General features: G+C 60.1%; 1 protein-coding gene across 1 annotated transcript in view; it reads right to left on the minus strand.

Moving 5' to 3' along the window:
* The window catches only part of LOC140406220 (kielin/chordin-like protein), a gene marked incomplete at its 3' end in the record, with an annotated part of 184,272 nt that overhangs the window by 20,100 nt on the left and 143,499 nt on the right, over positions 1-20,673 (minus strand). Inside the window, exons 18-19 of the mRNA XM_072494362.1 lie at positions 6,046-6,219; positions 2,125-2,207 (exon numbers count right to left, since the gene is read on the minus strand). Of these exons, the coding sequence (XP_072350463.1) occupies positions 2,125-2,207; positions 6,046-6,219 (257 nt within the window). The remainder of the gene's footprint in view (positions 1-2,124; positions 2,208-6,045; positions 6,220-20,673) is intronic.

Raw genomic sequence — 20,673 nt, forward strand, 5'->3', positions numbered from 1 at the left:
ACACTGAGGGATCAGAGAGAGACACTGAGGGATCAGAGAGAGACACTGAGGGATCAGAGAGAGACACTGAGGGATCAGTGAGAGAGACCCTGAGGGATCAGAGAGAGACACTGAGGGATCAGAGAGAGACACTGAGGGATCAGAGAGAGACACTGAGGGATCAGAGAGAGACACTGAGGGATCAGAGATAGACACTGAGGGATCAGAGAGATAGACACGGAGGGATCAGAGAGAGAGACACTGAGGGATCAGAGAGAGACACTGAGGGATCAGAGAGAGACACGGAGGGATCAGAGAGAGAGAGACAGAGGGTTCAGAGAGAGACACTGAGGGATCAGAGAGAGAGAGACACTGAGGGTTCAGAGAGAGACACTGAGGGATCAGAGAGAGACACTGAGGGATCAGAGATAGACACTGAGGGATCAGAGAGAGAGACACGGAGGGATCAGAGAGAGAGACACTGAGGGATCAGAGAGAGACACTGAGGGATCAGCGAGAGAGAGACACTGAGGGATCAGAGAGAGACACTGAGGGATCGGAGAGAGACACAGAGGGATCAGAGAGAGAGACACTGAGGGATTAGAGAGAGACACTGAGGGATCAGAGAGAGACACTGAGGGATCAGCGAGAGAGAGACACTGAGGGATCAGAGAGAGACACTGAGGGATCAGAGAGAGACACAGAGGGATCAGAGAGAGAGACACTGAGGGATCAGAGAGAGACACTGAGGGATCAGAGAGAGAGAGACACTGAGGGTTCAGGGAGAGACACTGAGGGATCAGAGAGAGAGAGACACTGAGGGTTCAGAGAGAGACACTGAGGGATCAGAGAGAGACACTGAGGGATCAGAGAGAGAGACACTGAGGGATCAGCGAGAGACACTGAGGGATCAGAGAGAGACACTGAGGGATCAGAGAGAGACACTGAGGGATGAGAGAGAGACACGGAGGGATCAGAGAGAGAGACACGGAGGGATCAGAGAGAGACATTGAGGGATCAGAGAGAGACACGGAGGGATCAGAGAGAGAGACACTGAGGGATCAGAGAGAGACACTGAGGGGTCAGAGAGAGACACTGAGGGATCAGAGAGAGACACTGAGGGATCAGCGAGAGAGACACTGAGGGACCAGAGAGAGAGACACTGAGGGACCAGAGAGAGAGACACTGAGGGATCAGAGAGAGAGACACTGAGGGATCAGAGAGAGACACTGAGGGATCAGAGAGAGACACTGAGGGACCAGAGAGAGACACTGAGGCATCAGAGAGAGACACTGAGGGATCAGAGAGAGAGACACTGAGGGACCAGAGAGAGAGACACTGAGGGACCAGAGAGAGAGACACTGAGGGATCAGAGAGAGAGACACTGAGGGATCAGAGAGAGACACTGAGGGACCAGAGAGAGACACTGAGGCATCAGAGAGAGAGAGACACTGAGGGATCAGAGAGAGACACAGAGGGATCAGAGAGAGAGACACTGAGGGATCAGAGAGAGAGACACTGAGGCATCAGAGAGAGACACTGAGGGATCAGAGAGAGACACTGAGGGATCAGAGAGAGACACTGAGGGATCAGAGAGAGAGACACTGAGGGATCAGAGAGAGAGACACTGAGGGATCAGAGGGAGACACTGAGGGATCAGAGAGAGAGAGACACTGAGGGATCAGAGAGAGACACTGAGGGATCAGAGAGAGACACTGAGGGATCAGAGGGAGACACTGAGGGACCAGAGAGAGACACTGAGGGATCAGAGAGAGACATTGAGGGACCAGAGAGAGACATTGAGGGACCAGAGAGAGAGAGAGAGACACTGAGGGATCAGAGAGAGACACTGAGGGTTCAGAGAGAGACACTGAGGGATCAGAGAGAGACACTGAGGGATCAGAGAGAGACACTGAGGGATCAGAGAGAGACACTGAGGGATCAGAGAGAGACATTGAGGGACCAGAGAGAGACATTCTGGGACCAGAGAGAGAGAGAGAGACACTGAGGGATCAGAGAGAGACACTGAGGGATCAGAGAGAGACATTGAGGGATCGGAGGTGTGGGGAGAAAAAAACTATTTTTCCATCAGGGTCAAATCAAGCGAACACTGCCACAGCAGGGTTGATTTCTCCCGATACTTACAATGCAGTGACATTCCTTGCACCTGTTTGTGGGGTGTGGAAAATCAGCTCCATTAGGATACTCCTTTCCAGCATACTGACAGCCTGTAGAAAGAGAATAACATAGAACTGCTCAAAATATTCCCCACACAATCTCTGTGTCTGCACAGTAATCTGCGATTGTAGTTCCATAGGGAGCTGGAGGAATCTTGACCACTCTCACTCTGGCCCTCTCTCCACTGTTCCAGCCCGTCATCCCTTACTGTACACACTGGCCCTTGCCCCACACTGGCCCTCGCGCCACACTGCCCACACTGGCCCTCGCCCCACACTGCCCACACTGGCCCTCGCCCCACACTGCCCACACTGGCCCTCGCCCCACACTGGCCCACACTGGCCCTCGCCCCACACTGGCCCTCGCCCCACACTGCCCACACTGGCCCTCGCCCCACACTGCCCACACTGGCCCTCGCCCCACACTGGCCCACACTGGCCCTCGCCCCACACTGGCCCTCGCCCCACACTGCCCACACTGGCCCTCGCCCCACACTGCCCACACTGGCCCTCGCCCCACACTGGCCCTCGCCCCACACTGGCCCTCGCCCCACACTGGCCCTCGCCCCACACTGCCCACACTGGCCCTCGCCCCACACTGCCCACGCTGGCCCTCGCCCCACACTGCCCACACTGGCCCTCGCCCCACACTGGCCCTCGCCCCACACTGTCCACACTGGCCCTTGCCCCACACTGCCCACACTGGCCCTCGCCCCACACTGGCCCTCGCCCCACACTGCCCACACTGGCCCTCGCCCCACACTGGCCCTCGCCCCACACTGCCCACACTGGCCCTCGCCCCACACTGGCCCTCGCGCCACACTGCCCACACTGGCCCTCGCCCCACACTGCCCACACTGGCCCTCGCCCCACACTGGCCCTCGCCCCACACTGGCCCTCGCCCCACACTGTCCACACTGGCCCTCGCCCCACACTGGCCCTCGCCCCACACTGTCCACACTGGCCCTCGCCCCACACTGGCCCTCGCCCCACACTGCCCACACTGGCCCTCACCCCACACTGCCCACACTGCCCCTCGCCCCACACTGCCCACGCGCCACTCTGCCCCTCGCCCCACACTGGCCCTCGCCCCACACTGGCTCTCGCCCCACACTGGCCCTCGCCCCACACTGGCCCTCGCCCCACACTGGCCCTCGCCCCACACTGGCCCTCGCCCCACACTGGCCACACTGACCCTCGCCCCACACTGCCCACATTGGCCCACGCGCCACTCTGCCCACAGTGGCCCTTGCCTCACACTGGCCCTTGCCCCACACTGGCCCTTGCCCCACACTGGCCCTCAAGCCACACTGCCCACACTGGCCCTCGCCCCACACTGGCCCTCGCCCCACACTGGCCCTCGCGCCACACTGGCCACACTGACCCTCGCCCCACACTGCCCACATTGGCCCTCGCCCCACATTGGCCCTCGCCCCACACTGCCCACATCGGCCCACGCGCCACTCTGCCCACACTGGCCCTCGCACCACATTGGCCCACGCCCCACACTGGCCCTCGTCCCACACTGCCCACACTGGCCCTTGCGCCACTCTGCCCAAACTGACCCACATTCCACACTGGGCCTTGGCCCACATTGGCCCTCGTCCCACACTGTCCACACTGGCCCTCATCCCACATTGGCCCTCGTCCCACTCTGCCCACACTGGCCCTCGCCCCACGTTCCACTCTGCCCACACTGGCCCTCGCCCCACGTTCCACTCTGCCCACACTGGCCCTCGCCCCACATTGGCCCTCGCCCCACACTGGCCCTCGCCCCACGTTCCACTCTGCCCACACTGGCCCTCGCCCCACGTTCCACTCTGCCCACACTGGCCCTCGCCCCACATTGGCCCTCGTCCCACTCTGCCCACACTGGCCCTCGCCCCACGTTCCACTCTGCCCACACTGGCCCTCGCCCCACGTTCCACTCTGCCCACACTGGCCCTCGCCCCACATTGGCCCTCGTCCCACACTACCCACATTGGCCCTCGTCCCACACTGCCCACATTGGCCCTCGTCCCACACTGCCCACACTGGCCCTCGCCAAACACTGGCCCTCGTCCCACACTGCCCACATTGGCCCTCGCCCCACACTGGCCCTCGCCCCACACTGCCCACATTGGCCCTCGCCCCACACTGCCCACATTGGCCCTCGCCCCACACTGCCCACATTGGCCCTCGCCCCACACTGCCCACATTGGCCCTCGCCCCACACTGCCCACATTGGCCCTCGCCCCACACTGCCCACATTGGCCCTCGCCCCACACTGCCCACATTGGCCCTCGCCCCACACTGGCCCTCGCCCCACACTGCCCACATTGGCCCTCGCCCCACACTGCCCACATTGGCCCTCGCCCCACACTGCCCACATTGGCCCTCGCCCCACACTGCCCACATTGGCCCTCGCCCCACACTGCCCACATTGGCCCTCGCCCCACACTGCCCACATTGGCCCTCGCCCCACACTGCCCACATTGGCCCTCGCCCCACACTGGCCCTCGCCCCACACTGCCCACATTGGCCCTCGCCCCACACTGCCCACACTGGCCCTCGCCCCACACTGGCCCTCGTCCCACACTGGCCCTCGTCCCACACTGCCCACACTGGCCCTCGTCGCACACTGCCCACATTGGCCCTCGTCCCACACTGGCCCTCGTCCCACACTGCCCACACTGGCCCTCGTCGCACACTGCCCACACTGGCCCTCGTCCCACACTGCCCACACTGGCCCTCGTCGCACACTGCCCACATTGGCCCTCGTCCCACACTGGCCCTCGTCCCACACTGCCCACACTGGCCCTCGTCCCACACTGGCCCTCGCCCCACACTGCCCACATTGGCCCTTGCCCCACACTGGCCCTCGCCCCACACTGCCCACATTGGCCCTCGCCCCACACTGCCCACACTGGCCCTCGCCCCACACTGCCCACATTGGCCCTCGCCCCACACTGCCCACATTGGCCCTCGCCCCACACTGCCCACACTGGCCCTCGCCCCACACTGCCCACATTGGCCCTCGCCCCACACTGGCCCTCGCCCCACACTGCCCACATTGGCCCTCGCCCCACACTGCCCACATTGGCCCTCGCCCCACACTGCCCACACTGGCCCTCGCCCCACACTGCCCACATTGGCCCTCGTCCCACACTGGCCCTCGTCCCACACTGCCCACACTGGCCCTCGTCGCACACTGCCCACACTGGCCCTCGTCCCACACTGCCCCTCGTCCCACACTGGCCCTCGTCGCACACTGCCCACACTGGCCCTCGTCCCACACTGCCCCTCGTCCCACACTGCCCTTCGCCCCACACTGGCCCTCGTCCCACACTGCCCACATTGGCCCTCGCCCCACACTGCCCACACTGGCCCTCGCCCCACACTGCCCACTGGCCCTCGCCCCACACTGGCCCTCGCCCCACACTGGCCCTCGCCCCACACTGCCACACTGGCCCTCGAGGTACACGGCCCCTCCTCCCGGCTACCCGGCCCCCTGCCCGGCTCTCTGGCCCTCCGCCCGACTCCCGGGCCCTCCGCCCGACTCCCGGGCCCTCCGCCCGACTCCCGGGCCCTCCGCCCGACTCCCGGGCCCTCCGCCCGACTCCCGGGCCCTCCGCCCGACTCCCTGGCCCTCCGCCCGACTCCCTGGCCCTCCGCCCGACTCCCTGGCCCTCCGCCCGACTCTCTGGCCCTCCGCCCGACTCTCTGGCCCTCCGCCCGACTCCCTGGCCCTCCGCCCGACTCTCTGGCCCTCCGCCCGACTCTCTGGCCCTCCGCCCGACTCTCTGGCCCTCCGCCCGACTCTCTGGCCCTCCGCCCGACTCTCTGGCCCTCCGCCCGACTCTCTGGCCTCCGCCCAACTCTCTGGCCCTCCGCCTGGGTGAGCCATTACCGTTGCAGTTGTTGTGACAGCAGGTTCCGGACAGTGGGTATGAGCAGAGAGCACTGATACAATCTTTCTGCTCACAGGTCACCTGACCATTCAAACAGGTGCATTCCTGGCACGGGTTCAAAGGGTTCGGGAAACGCTGGCCATCCAATAATACTCGTTCCTCAAGCACGCAATCTGATGGCAAAAACACAAGGTGTCCTTCACAAAGGTGCTTCACCGATGGCAACACAACCCGCTCCATCTCACCATTCTCACTGTTTTGTTGCCTAGTAACACACTGTGAATCTGTGTCCCAGTGAGAGTCAGTGTGTGTGGAACTGTCTCCCAATGAGTCAGTGTGTGTGGAACTGTCTCCCAATGAGTCAGTGTGTGTGGAACTGTGTCCCAGTGAGAGTCAGTGTGTGTGGAACGGTGTCCCAGTGAGAGTCAGTGTGTGTGGAACTGTACCCCAGTGAGAGTCAGTGTGTGTGGAACTGTGTCCCAGTGAGAGTCAGTGTGTGTGGAACTGTGTCCCAGTTGGAGTCAGTGTGTGTGGAACTGTGTCCCAGTGAGTCAGTGTGCGTGGAACTGTGTCCCAGTGAGAGTCAGTGTGCGTGGAACTGTGTCCCAGTGAGAGTCAGTGTGTGTGGAACTGTGTCCCAGTGAGAGTCAGTGTGTGTGGAACTGTGTCCCAGTGAGAGTCAGTGTGTGTGGAACTGTACCCCAGTGAGAGTCAGTGTGTGTGGAACTGTGTCCCAGTGAGAGTCAGTGTGCGTGGAACTGTGTCCCAGTGAGAGTCAGTGTGCGTGGAACTGTGTCCCAGTTGGAGTCAGTGTGTGTGGAACTGTGTCCCAGTGAGAGTCAGTGTGTGTGGAACTGTGTCCCAGTGAGAGTCAGTGTGTGTGGAACTGTGTCCCAGTGAGAGTCAGTGTGTGTGGAACTGTGTCCCAGTGAGAGTCAGTGTGTGTGGAACTGTGCCCCAGTGAGAGTCAGTGTGTGTGGAACTGTACCCCAGTGAGAGTCAGTGTGTGTGGAACTGTACCCCAGTGAGAGTCAGTGTGTGGAACTGTGTCACGGTGAGAGTCAGTGTGTGGAACTGTGTCCCAGTGAGATTCAGTGTGTGTGGAACTGTGTCCCAGTGAGAGTCAGTGTGTGTGGAACTGTGTCACGGTGAGAGTCAGTGTGTGTGGAACTGTGCCCCAGTGAGAGTCAGTGTGTGTGGAACTGTACCCCAGTGAGAGTCAGTGTGTGTGGAACTGTGTCCCAGTGAGAGTCAGTGTGTGTGGAACTGTGTCCCAGTGAGGGTCAGTGTGTGTGGAATTGTGTCCCAATGAGAGTCAGTGTGTGTGGAACTGTGTCCCAGTGAGAGTCAGTGTGTGGAACTGTGTCCCAGTGAGAGTCAGTGTGTGTGGAACTGTGTCCCAGTGAGAGTCAGTGTGTGTGGAACTGTGTCCCAGTGAGAGTCAGTGTGTGGAACTGTGTCCCAGTGAGACTCAGTGTGTGTGGATCTGTGTCCTAGTCAGAGTCAGTGTGTGTGGAACTGTGTCCCAGTGAGAGTCAGTGTGTGGAACTGTGTCCCAGTGAGAGTCAGTGTGTGTGGAACTGTGTCCCAGTGAGAGTCAGTGTGTGTGGAACTGTGTCCCAGTGAGAGTCAGTGTGTGTGGAATTGTGTCCCATTGAGAGTCAGTGTGTGTGGAACTGTGTCCCAGTGAGAGTCAGTGTGTGTGGAATTGTGTCCCAGTGAGAGTCAGTGTGTGTGGAACTGTGTCCCAGTGAGAGTCAGTGTGTGTGGATCTGTGTCCTAGTCAGAGTCAGTGTGTGTGGAACTGTGTCCCAGTGAGAGTCAGTGTGTGTGGAACTGTGTCCCAGTGAGAGTCAGTGTGTGTGGAACTGTGTCCCAGTGAGAGTCAGTGTGTGTGGAACTGTGTCCCAGTGAGAGTCAGTGTGTGTGGATCTGTGTCCTAGTCAGAGTCAGTGTGTGTGGAACTGTGTCCCAGTGAGAGTCAGTGTGTGGAACTGTGTCCCAGTGAGAGTCAGTGTGTGTGGAACTGTGTCCCAGTGAGAGTCAGTGTGTGTGGAACTGTGTCCCAGTGAGAGTCAGTGTGTGGAACTGTGTCCCAGTGAGAGTCAGTGTGTGTGGAACTGTGGCCCAGTGAGAGTCAGTGTGTGTGGAACTGTGTCCCAGTTGGAGTCAGTGTGTGGAACTGTGTCCCAGTGAGAGTCAGTGTGTGGAACTGTGTCCCAGTGAGAGTCAGTGTGTGGAACTGTGTCCCAGTGAGAGTCAGTGTGTGTGGAACTGTGTCCCAGTGAGAGTCAGTGTGTGTGGATCTGTGTCCCAGTGAGAGTCAGTGTGTGTGGATCTGTGTCCTAGTCAGAGTCAGTGTGTGTGGAACTGTGTCCCAGTGAGAGTCAGTGGGCGCGATTCTCCACTCCCACGCCGGTTGGGAGAATCGCCTGGGCCGCCAACGTTTCCCGCGACGCCGGTCCGACGCCCTCCCGCGATTCTCCTAAGCGGCGGGAACGGCACGGTCGAGTTTCGCGGGCCGCAGGCCGGAGAATCGCCCAAGACACCCAAAACGGCGATTCTCTCGACTCCAACTGGCTGACGCTGAGCAGGGAGGAGGTGAGCGGACTGTAGCGCAGCGCCCGGAGACCGGCTCGGCTGGGAAGGCTGCGGCCAAAGGGGGGGGCGAGGGAGCATGGGCAGGTGGGAGGGGGGGGTGCGGGAGAGTGTGCAGGTGGGAGGGGGGGTGAGGGAGAGTGTGCAGGTGGGAGGGGGGGTGAGGGAGAGTGTGCAGGTGGGAGGGGGGTGAGGGAGAGTGTGCAGGTGGGGGGGGGAGGGAGAGTGTGCAGGTGGGAGGGGGGAGAGTGTGCAGGTGGGGGGGGGTGAGTGAGCGGAGTGCAGGTGGGAGGGGGGTGAGGGAGAGTGTGCAGGTGGGGGGGGAGGGAGAGTGTGCAGGTGGGTGGGGGAGGGAGAGTGTGCAGGAGGAGGGGTGAGGGAGAGTGTGCAGGTGGGAGGGGGGTGAGGGAGAGTGTGCAGGTGGGAGGGGGGTGAGGGAGAGTGTGCAGGTGGGAGGGGGGTGAGGGAGAGTGTGCAGGTGGGGGGGTAGGGAGTGTGTGCAAGTGGGGGGGGGCGAGGGAGTGTGTGCAGGTGGGGGGGGTGAGGGAGCGGAGTGCAGGTGGGAGGGGGGGGTGAGGGAGAGTGTGCAGGTTGGGGGGTGAGGGAGAGTGTGCAGGTGGGAGGGGGGGGTGGGAGAGTGTGCAGGTGGGGGGGGGGTGAGGGAGTGTGCGCAGGTGGGAGGGGGGGTGGGAGAGTGTGCAGGTGGGGGGGGGTGGGAGAGTGTGCAGGTGGGGGGGGGTGAGGGAGTGTGCGCAGGTGGGAGGGGGGTGCGGGAGAGTGTGCGCAGGTGGGAGGGGGGTGCGGGAGAGTGTGCAGGTGGGGGGTTGAGGGAGTGTGTGCAGGTGGGAGGGGGGTGAGGGAGAGTGTGCGGGGGGGGGTGAGGGAGAGTGTGCAGGTGGGAGGGGGGGTGAGGGAGAGTGTGCAGGTGGGAGGGAGGTGAGGGAGAGTGTGGATGGTATCGTCCATCCGCGGATGCCACATGTCAGCCCCCCGATATGGCAGGACGGTGACGAGGACACGGCCGCAGGGTGCGTGTGGCTGATGGGCACAGGCGACTGGCACACTGGTGAGCAGTACGGTGTGAGCTGACCGTTGGGCGCAGACAGTGACCAAGTGTTATGCTGGCTGCGTATCTGCAGCGCGACCAGGCCACCGGGGCACACAGGTATCCCCTGCAGCCCGGCTGACAAGGTGTGGAAGAACCTCCGTGTAACATGTCATTTCTCTGCCCCCCACCACCCTCCTGCAGGTCACCATGTATGCCAACCAGACAGCGATGTTCACTGCCGTGGTTGGAGCCGCAGTTCTGGAGTTTGCCATCCGGCAGCGTAGAGTCGGACGGCCCACAGTGGCTGCAGATGCAGCGGTTGCCGGTGCAGCAGAGGGGATGGCCGCGGAGTGGCCCGTCGTCGACACGCAGGCCGCAGGCGCTCAGGACCCGAATGTACAGGGGGATGCCGAGGGGAACATTGACCGCCAGACGGCGAGGAATGCAGAGGAAGTGCTTGGGGGGGGGAGCAGGAGGAGGAGGAGGAGCACGTGGAGCACGAGGATCCACTGATGGTGGTGCCAGGGCGCCACAGGCGTCCAGCAAGGCCGAGGGTGTACCGTGACAGAATGTCGTTCGAGGCCCTAACGGATATTACATGCAGGAGGAGACTACGGTTCAGCAGGGAGACAGTCGCACATCTCTGCCAGCTCGTGGCGCACCTCGCACCACGTGGAATGGGAGGAGGACACGCGATACCAGTCTCTGTCAAGGTGACGGTGGCCCTAAACTTTTACGCTACCGGTTCCTTCCAGGCGCCGAGCGGGGACCTCTCCGGGATCTCACAGGCATCGGTCCACAGGTGCATCAGAGCCATCACCGACGCCTTGTACGCCATCACGGACAGGTACATTCAATTCCCCGAGGACCGAGCACAGCAGGAAGCACGGGCACGTGGATTCGCCAAGGTGGCCGGGATACCGATGGTCCAGGGTGTCATCGATGGTGTGCACATCCCCATGCGCCCGCCTGCAGACAGCAGGGACGTGTTCATGAACAGGAAGGGCGCGTACTCCATGAACATTCAGGTGGTGTGCGACCCCCACTTGAAGATCATGCACGTGTGTGCAAAGTACCCCGGCAGTGGGCATGACTCCTACATTCTGGCACAGTCGTTCAACCCTGCAATGTTTGATGGATGCCACCGGCTGAGGGGCTGGTTGCTGGGCGACAAGGGCTATCCATTGAGGTCATGGCTGCTGACGCCAATACGGAGGCCTCACACCAACGTGGAGAGCCGATACAACGAGGCACATGCAGCAACCAGGGGTGTGGTGGAGCGGTGCTTCGGGCTGCTGAAGATGCGCTTCAGATGCCTGGACCGATCAGGAGGGGCCGTGCAGTACTAACCCGACAGGGTCGGTCACATAGTTGTGGTCTGCTGTGCGCTGCACAACATTGCCATGCAGAGGGGAGATGACCTGGTGGAGGAGTCGGAGGGAGGACCCGACGGCACCGGAGCCAACGGAAACGAGGGGGATGGGGAAGAGGAGGATGCAGAGGATGAGGATGATTGTGCGCATCAGGGTGGGGGGAGGGGCGCAGGACACAGACACTGCCCGGCAGCTCGTTACACCCATGAGGATGCGTGACGGCACCGCCGGGGACAGCGGGCACGCGACGCGTTGGTGGCCGCACGGTTCACGCACTGTGGGGGTGGGATTCGCTGAACACTGCCACTTGCACCATCACTCCTGTACACGGGCACCACACAGCAACTCCCCCCCCCCCCCTCCCGTACCGCGTTCACGGCAACAATTCCACATCACCGTACCACTGCGGCACTATGGGATTGCACAACATTGATGATTGAGTAAGCGGGTGTGATCAGTGCCATGTTGAATGATGACAGCCCGCTCTGCGATGAGCTGTGTGCTCAGATTCACCAGCCGAGGTCTGACTCATGGCTATAGCTGAACCATGCACTCCGGTGGTCACAGGCTTCCTGACGGATATTTCACCACATGCCTGTGGGGTGGCTGGCATTGGTGTACCGAGGACAACGGTGTCCGATTATGGGGGGGGGGGGGGTCACCACATCCGGAACAGACCTTGAACGGCTCATATACCACAACGCCAATCGGGCACCCTCCCGAGCCCCCTGGCACCGGACATAGCGCACAGTCTTACAAGTCAAATTTAACAGTGTGTTTATTCATGTGGTGAACATAGGTGCCCTACCCACTACAACTAAACTGTGCCCTGCACCCGTGCCAACTTCTTATGTGCCTAACGACTTTGCCTTACGAACCCTACCACTACGTCTAGGTGTGTTCCCAGATGGTACAGCAGGAGTGGAGGTGGACTGCTGTGAATCACGCCCTTCGACATGGCTCCCCTTCGGCACGCGTTTCCTGGGGCAGCCCAGCTTCGATGGGCCAGGCTGCTCGGCGGGCATGCTGGATGGCGTTGTGCCACCCTGACCTGCCCGCTCCCCACCAGATGTGCCAGGGACGGAACGGGGGGAGGCCGAGTGTACCGGGACGTCCCTTGCTGGAGGTACCGGGAAGGCCCCAGAACCTCCTCCTCCCTCGGGGAGCCCGGTGGCCCCCGGGCCTCACTGTGGCCTCCCCTCACAGATGCGCTCGGAGACATGTCCCGTCGCACCCCCGACACCTGGCGCTGCCAGTCCTGGAGGCCTGCAGCGGTATTGACCACGGTCCGAATGTTCGCCGAGACGGAGCCCAGGGAGTGCCACATTCCTGCCAAGGTCTGTGCGATCTCGACCTGTGAGTGCACTACGCCATCCATCACGTGTGCCAGGCGGTCTATGCTCTCCGCGACTGACTGCTGGGACTGAGCCATCGCTTGCTGGGACCGGGCCATGGCCTGCTGAGACTAGGCCAGGGCCCGGAGAGCGGCGGCAATGTCCTGTTGGCTCTGGGAGGTGGCTGCCTGTGAGAGGGCAGCCCGCTCCTGGGCCATGGATGACGCGTGCACGTGAAGCCCAACGCCTTGCAGAACCTGACCCATGGCCAAAACCCCTTCACCCATTGTCTCCACCGCGGACGCCACCCGTGCGGTGTCGGCCTGGGTGGCTGCGATGAGCGGCACCACTCCCTGCTCCTGGACGCAGATAGACTCCTCCAGCTGCGCGTGCAGGTCCTGGGAGATGGCCCTCATCCTGTTACTCAGTCCCTGGGTGTCCACACGCACCGGTTGTCCGGGTGGGTCAATTACATCCAGGAACCCGGGAACCGTCTGGGTGGCAGCTGGTTGCTGGGCCTGGGCTGCCCTCCGACCATCCAGCCCCTCGGCTGCTCCAAACTCCACCTGCTCGGCTGTGGGGTGCGCACCAGACTGTGACCCGGGAGCCTCATCACTTATCTGCCCAACTGAGGTGAGTGTCTCTGCGATGGTGAACGGTGTGGGAGACAGCAGTGCCGCAAGCTCGAGGTCATCATCCGTCAAGACGTCTGGTGTGGACTGGTCCCCCTCATGGCCCGGCGCAAGCTCCATGCGGGCCATGTCGTCTTGACCTCCAGTTCGATCCAGTGGGAGTGTGGCCGTGATGTGGGCTTCGGCATTACTGTCCACCCTGTGCCCCCGACTAATGTCTGTCCTGGAGGTCTCAGCGTCCCAGTCCTGTGTCCCAGACTGTGAGGTCTGCCCTCCTGTCCGAACAACTGTCAACCTCTGGCGTGCGTCCCTGGGTGCCGTTGCGCTGCTTCCTGGGCGAGACGTCCCTGAAGGTTCGGTCGATGGCCCCGGGGAACATAAAAGATTCGGGGTTCGTTAGACACGGTGGCCCGGGTGTATGGTGGTGGTGGGTGCACAGTGTGAGGGGGGATGGGATCTGGGGTGCAGTGGCCAGAGTGTGAGGGGGGGATGGGATCGGGGGTGCAGTGGCCAGAGTGTGAGGGGGGAGGGGATCGGGGGTGCAGTGGCCAGAGTGTGAGGGGGGGATGGGATCTGGGGTGCAGTGGCCAGAGTGTGAGGGGGGATGGGATCGGGGGTGCAGTGGCCAGAGTGTGAGGGGGGATGGGATCTGGGATGCAGTGGCCAGAGTGTGAGGGGGGGATGGGATCTGGGGTGCAGTGGCCAGAGTGTGAGGGGGAGATGGGATCTGGGGTGCAGTGGCCAGAGTGTGAGGGGGGATGGGATCGGGGGTGCAGTGGCCAGAGTGTGAGGGGGGATGGGATCTGGGGTGCAGTGGCCAGAGTGTGAGGGGGGGATGGGATCTGGGGTGCAGTGGCCAGAGTGTGAGGGGTGGGTGGGATCTGGGGTGCAGTGGCCAGAGTGTGAGGGGTGGGTGGGATCTGGGGTGCAGTGGCCAGAGTGTGAGGGGGGGATGGGAACTGGGGTGCAGTGGCCAGAGTGTGAGGGGGGATGGGAATCGGGGGTGCAGTGGCCAGAGTGTGAGGGGGGGATGGGATCTGGGGTGCAGTGGCCAGAGTGTGAGGGGGGTGATGGGATCTGGGGTGCAGTGGCCAGAGTGTGAGGGGGGATGGGATCGGGGGTGCAGTGCCCAGAGTGTGAGGGGGGAGGGGATCGGGGGTGCAGTGCCCAGAGTGTGAGGGGGGAGGGGATCGGGGGTGCAGTGGCCAGAGTGTGAGGGGGGATGGGATCGGGGGTGCAGTGGCCAGAGTGTGAGGGGGGGGATGGGATCTGGGGTGCAGTGGCCAGAGTGTGAGGGGGGATGGGATCGGGGGTGCAGTGCCCAGAGTGTGAGGGGGGAGGGGATCGGGGGTGCAGTGGCCAGAGTGTGAGGGGGGATGGGATCGGGAGTGCAGTGGCCAGAGTGTGAGGGGGGGATGGGATCTGGGGTGCAGTGGCCAGAGTGTGAGGGGGGATGGGATCGGGGGTGCAGTGGCCAGAGTGTGAGGGGGGATGGGATCTGGGGTGCAGTGGCCAGAGTGTGAGGGGGGATGGGATCTGGGGTGCAGTGGCCAGAGTGTGAGGGGGGATGGGATCTGGGGTGCAGTGGCCAGAGTGTGAGGGGGGATGGGATCTGGGGTGCAGTGGCCAGAGTGTGAGGGGGGATGGGATCTGGGGTGCAGTGGCCAGAGTGTGAGGGGGGATGGGATCTGGGGTGCAGTGGCCAGAGTGTGAGGGGGGCGATGGCGGGTTGGGGGTGGGGAGGACATGCAGGGTTCTCTCACTTGCTTCTGCGCCTCCGACCTGGCATGGCGCGATCTCCCGGGTGGCAGATCCCCCAGCGAGGTCCAGAGCCCTCTGCTCGTGAATGGTTAGGGAGTGCAGGACCGGAGAACCCCCTCCGGTTCTCATGCGCTCCCGCTGGTTATGTGCTGTCTTGTCCTTGGGGGGGCGGGGGGGGGTTGGATAAAGCATCACCATTAGGCGGGTATCATCAGGGCATGCAGATATTGACAACATTGTTGCTGGTTCAGGAGACAGCACGCCATGGGTTCGCTCCAGGGGGGTCCCGGGGCTCATGTGGGTCGAGTAGATAGTTGGGCACCGTGACCCCCCCCCCAAACATCGCCCCTGATGCCCCAGTCCCCCCCAACACTCCCAACGCCCCCCCCCCTCGCAACCCCAAGCCCACTTCCCCCACCCCCACGCCGCGGGGGGGGGGGGGGGGGGGCGGGGGCACCCGCATGGCACTTACCCTGGCAGCCCGGGTGAGGTCGTGCAGCTTCTTGCGGCACTGCTCCCCCGTCCGGGGGGGTCTGCCCCACAGCACTGACTGCGGTGCCCACCTCCCACCAGCCGCGCCTCACCACGCTGGATGGCTGGCGATGCCCACGTCTTGGGCAGAGGGAGTCCCTTCTCCGCTCCACCTCATCCACCAGGGTGTCCAGGTCCGTGTCCCGGAACCTCGGTGCGGCTCTTCGAGGCTCAGCCATCTCCACCGTTCTCCTCCGGGACCTCTGTGCGCGGTTCGCAGCGGTGCGTCATTCGGGCGTCGCACGGTGACGGCGCGGCCTTCGCGGAAGGCCCGCCCGAGGTTCTCGCAGCCCCAATCCTAGCCCTTTTTCGGGCCCTGAATCTGTCGGGATCGGGGCCGGTCCGCGCCGTTGTGAACCTCGACGGCGTACCCGACGGCACGGGAGAGGAGAATCGCGCCCAGTGTGTGTGGAACTGTGTCCCAGTGAGAGTCAGTGTGTGTGGAACTGTGTCCCAGTGAGAGTCAGTGTGCGTGGAACTGCGTCCCAGTGAGAGTCAATGTGTGTGGAACTGTGTCCCAGTGAGAGTCAGTGTGTGTGGAACTGTGTCCCAGTGAGTGTCAGTGTGTGTGGAACTGTGTCCCAGTGAGAGTCAGTGTGTGTGGAACTGTGTCCCAGTGAGAGTCAGTGTGTGTGGAACTGTGTCCCAGTGAGAGTCAGTGTGTGTGGAACTGTGTCCCAGTGAGAGTCAGTGTGTGTGGAACTGTGTCCCAGTGAGAGTCAGTGTGTGTGGAACTGTGTCCCAGTGAGAGTCAGTGTGTGTGGAACTGTGTCCCAGTGAGAGTCAATGTGTGTGGAACTGTGTCCCAGTGAGAGTCAGTGTGTGTGGAACTGTGTCCCAGTGAGAGTCAGTGTGTGTGGAACTGTGTCCCAGTGAGAGTCAGTGTGTGTGGAACTGTGTCACAGTGAGAGTCAGTGTGTGTGGAACTGTGTCCCAGTGAGTGTCAGTGTGTGTGGAACTGTGTCCCAGTGAGAGTCAGTGTGTGTGGGGCTGTGTCCCAGTGAGAGTCAGTGTGTGTGGAACTGTGTCCCAGTGAGAGTCAGTGTGTGTGGAACTGTGCCCCAGTGAGAGTCAGTGTGTGTGGAACTGTGTCCCAGTGAGAGTCAGTGTGTGTGGAACTGTGTCCCAGTGAGAGTCAGTGTGTGTGGAACTGTGTCCCAGTGAGAGTCAGTGTGTGTGGAACTGTGTCCCAGTGAGAGTCAATGTGTGTGGAACTGTGTCCCAGTGAGAGTCAGTATCTGTGGAACTGTCTCCCAGTGAGAGTCAATGTGTGTGGAACAGTGTCCCAGTGAGAGTCAGTGTGTGTGGAACTGTGTCCCAGTGAGAGTCAGTGTGTGTGGAACTGTGTCACAGTGAGAGTCAGTGTGTGTGGAACTGTGTCCCAGTGAGTGTCAGTGTGTGTGGAACTGTGTCCCAGTGAGAGTCAGTGTGTGTGGGGCTGTGTCCCAGTGAGAGTCAGTGTGTGTGGAACTGTGTCCCAGTGAGAGTCAGTGTGTGTGGAACTGTGCCCCAGTGAGAGTCAGTGTGTGTGGAACTGTGTCCCAGTGAGAGTCAGTGTGTGTGGAACTGTGTCCCAGTGAGAGTCAGTGTGTGTGGAACTGTGTCCCAGTGAGAGTCAGTGTGTGTGGAACTGTGTCCCAGTGAGAGTCAATGTGTGTGGAACTGTGTCCCAGTGAGAGTCAGTATCTGTGGAACTGTCTCCCAGTGAGAGTCAATGTGTGTGGAACAGTGTCCCAGTGAGAGTCAGTGTGTGTGGAACTGTGTCCCAGTGAGAGTCAGTGTGTGTGGAACTGTGTCCCAGTGAGAGTCAATGTGTGTGGAACTGTGTCCCAGTGAGAGTCAGTATCTGTGGAACTGTGTCCCAGTGAGAGTCAGTGTGTGTGGAACTGTGTCCCAGTGAGAGTCAATGTGTGTGGAACTGTGTCCCAGTGAGAGTCAGTATCTGTGGAACTGTGTCCCAGTGAGAGTCAGTGTCTGTGGAACTGTGTCCCAGTGAGAGTCAATGTGTGTGGAACTGTGTCCCAGTGAGAGTCAGTGTGTGTGAATCTGTGTCCCAGTGAGAGTCAGTGTGTGTGGAACTGTGTCCCAGTGAGAGTCAGCGTGTGTGGAACTGTGTCCCAGTGAGAGTCAGTGTGTGTGGAACTGTGTCCCAGTGAGAGTCAGTGTGTGTGGAACTGTGTCCCAGTGAGAGTCAGTGTGTGTGGAACTGTGTCCCAGTGAGAGTCAGTGCGTGTGGAACTGCACCCCAGTTAGAGTCAGTGTGTGTGGAACTGTGTCCCAGTGAGAGTCAGTGTGTGTAGAACTGTGTCCTAGTGAGAGTCAGTGTGTGTGGTACTTTGTCCCAGTGAGAGTCAGTGTGTGTGGGACTGTGTCCCAGTGAGAGTCAGTGTGTGTGGAACTGTGTCCCAGTGAGAGTCAGTGTGTGTGGAACTGTGTCCCAGTGCGAGTCAGTGTGTGTGGAACTGTGTCCCAGTGAGAGTCAGTGTGTGTGGAACTGTGCCCCAGTGAGAGTCAGTGTGTGTGGAACTGTGTCCTAGTGAGAGTCAGTGTGTGTGGTACTTTGTCCCAGTGAGAGTCAGTGTGTGTGGAACTGTGTCCCAGTGAGAGTCAGTGTGTGTGGAACTGTGTCCCAGTGAGAGTCAGTGTGTGTGGAACTTGTCCCAGTGAGAGTCAGTGTGTGTGGAACTGTGTCCCAGTGAGAGTCAGTGTGTGTGGAACTGTGTCACGGTGAGAGTCAGTGTGTGTGGAACTGTGTCCCAGTGAGAGTCAGTGTGTGTGGAACTGTGTCCCAGTGAGAGTCAGTGCGTGTGGAACTGTGTCCCAGTGAGAGTCAGTGTGTGTGGAACTGTGTTCTAGTTGTCATGTGAGAGTACCTTTAAGAAATGGGTGTTTATAAATGGGTGTGTATATAAATATCTGTAGTGAGAGTACCTTTAAGAAATGGGTGGATATTACTGCAGTGATGTCAGAGAGTGGGTGGAGCAGGGCTGTCTGGCAGCTTTTTACTTTCGTTTTAGGCTGTTTGCTACAGGGTGTATTTTAGTTTTGTTTTCAGTTGGATAGCTGCAGTCACAGCCAGAAGGTGTATTAGTCTCTCTCTGTAATCTAAAAACTGTGACCGGGGTTCTCCCCCCTGCCGCGTCACATTTCTACCCCGACCCGCCGCCGGGATTCTCCGTTACGCCGGCCGGTCAATGGGGTTTCCCATTGTGGGGCAGCCCCACACCGTCGGGAAACTCCCGAGTGCCAGCAAAATGGAGAATTCCGCCGGCGGAGAATCCCGGCCAGTAAATCGATCCTTTGTTGATTTAAAACTAATAACTGCTCTCAGTAGTGACTGTAACCTGATGTGCTTCTGTTAAAAGTTCGTTTTTTAAGTCTTATGGATGTTAAAAGGACAGCTTAAGGATTACTTAGCGTTGTATTCTTTGGGGGTTGTATTTGAATTGATGGTTGCTGAGGTGTTCACTGTATGTTTTAAAAAGGTTAACTTGAGTTCATAGAATAAACATTGTTTTGCTTTAAAAATTACTTTTCCATTTCTGCTGTACCACACCTGTCGAGTGGGCCGTCTGCTCCCCATACCACAATCTATTAAAAGTTGTGGGTCAGATGAACTCCATGATACACATTGGGGTTTTCTAAACTCTGGCCCATAACAAATTGGCTCGAGGGGGAAACAAGTCTATCTATTGGATTGGCTTTGTGTTATAACCTGCCTACTTACCATTGGCTGGGGACTAATGACAATCCCACAATCCTGTGGGAGTATGAGCTTCCCCAATGAGGGGGGGGGGGGCGGGGGGCGGAGAAACCATTAGTAAACTCCTAGTACTAATGGAGTGTGCAGCAAGGGAAGTTGTTGCTGCTGCTGTTATATATATATGTTATTGTAAATAAATGTTTTTACTTTGTATCCTTAAAACTCGTGCTGGATTCTTCATGGCCCTCACAAAACTGGCGATGAAGGTTAAAGTGAATAGCTGTCTACACTGCTGAAGCCACCTCCCTGGATTTTTGTTGGATACAGGTTGGAAGTTGTTTTCTATTATACCATGCCTCTGTACGGACATTTGGATGTTTTTGATGCTGCGCTGGAAAGCTAGAACCAGTACACACAACGGACGCGTTACTATTTCCGGGCAAACAATATCACCGAAAATGAGCGCCAGGTGGTCATATTGCTCACCGCCTGCGGCCCGCATACGTTTGGGGTGATTAGGAGTCTTACGTACCCAGCTGCTCCGGACACCAAAATGTTTGATGAACTTGTGAATATAGTGGGGCAACATTTTAACCCAACCCCGTCCACGATAGTCCAGCGTTACCGGTTTAAAACCGCTGAGAGGACCCCTGGAGAATCCCTTGCCGATTTTCTATCCAGGCTACGCAGGATTGCGGAATACTGTGACTATGGTGAGACCTTGTCAGAAATGTTACGCGACCGTTTGGTTTGCGGTATTAACAATGCGGCCACCCAGAGAAAGTTGTTAGCTGAGCCAACATTGACCTTTCAACAGGCCATTCAAATAGTATTTTCCCGAGAGAGCGCAGAACGAGGAGTGCAGGAGCTACAGGGAACGGAAGTGCATGCCTTGGGGCGCAACCCCTTCCGTCCGAAAACGTCCCCCCGCACTCCTGTGGTACCTTGGGCGAGGCAACGTCCGGACCGACGCCAGTGGCCGTCGGACATTCCTCCCCGAAGGGAGCCTTCTCCAGAACCAATGGATGAGGAGCCATGTCCGTGTCAGACTTGTAGGCGCTGACCCCGTCGCGGACGGCGGTCCTGGGGGTGCCAGAGGCGCCGTCGTTCCGACCGAAACTGGGACCAGCCCAGGGGCCGTAACTGGGACCAGCCCAGGGGCCGTACCTTCCATGTGGATGAACCTGCGGCGACTACTCCTGAGGACGTGGAGACGGAGGACGACTGCCTGCAGTTGCATTGTGTTTCAGCTCCCCGTGTGGCCCCCATTAAGGTGACAGTACGGGTCAATGGCCACCCGCTTGAGATGGAGTTAGACACTGGCGCAGCAGTCTCCATGATTGCCCAGGGGACATACGACCGCATCAAGCAGGGTATACAGACCCTTACATTAACCGACTCACAGGCCAGGTTGGACACCTACACGGGGGAACCACTGAACATTGCAGGAACTACAATGACCCCTGTTGTTTATGGACGCCAGGAGGGGCGTTTCCCACTTATCGTGGTGCGCGGCCATGGGCAGCACATCCTCCAAACAGTTTCTGAAGGGTTGACTGAGGTGCTAGGACGATACCCAGAGGTATTCCAGCCTGGTCTGGGGAAAATAAAAGGGGCCTTAGCCCGTATCCAAGTCGAACCAGGAGC

This window comes from Scyliorhinus torazame, unplaced genomic scaffold, assembly GCF_047496885.1.
Source record: "Scyliorhinus torazame isolate Kashiwa2021f unplaced genomic scaffold, sScyTor2.1 scaffold_373, whole genome shotgun sequence".
Taxonomy (NCBI): Eukaryota; Metazoa; Chordata; class Chondrichthyes; order Carcharhiniformes; family Scyliorhinidae; genus Scyliorhinus; species Scyliorhinus torazame.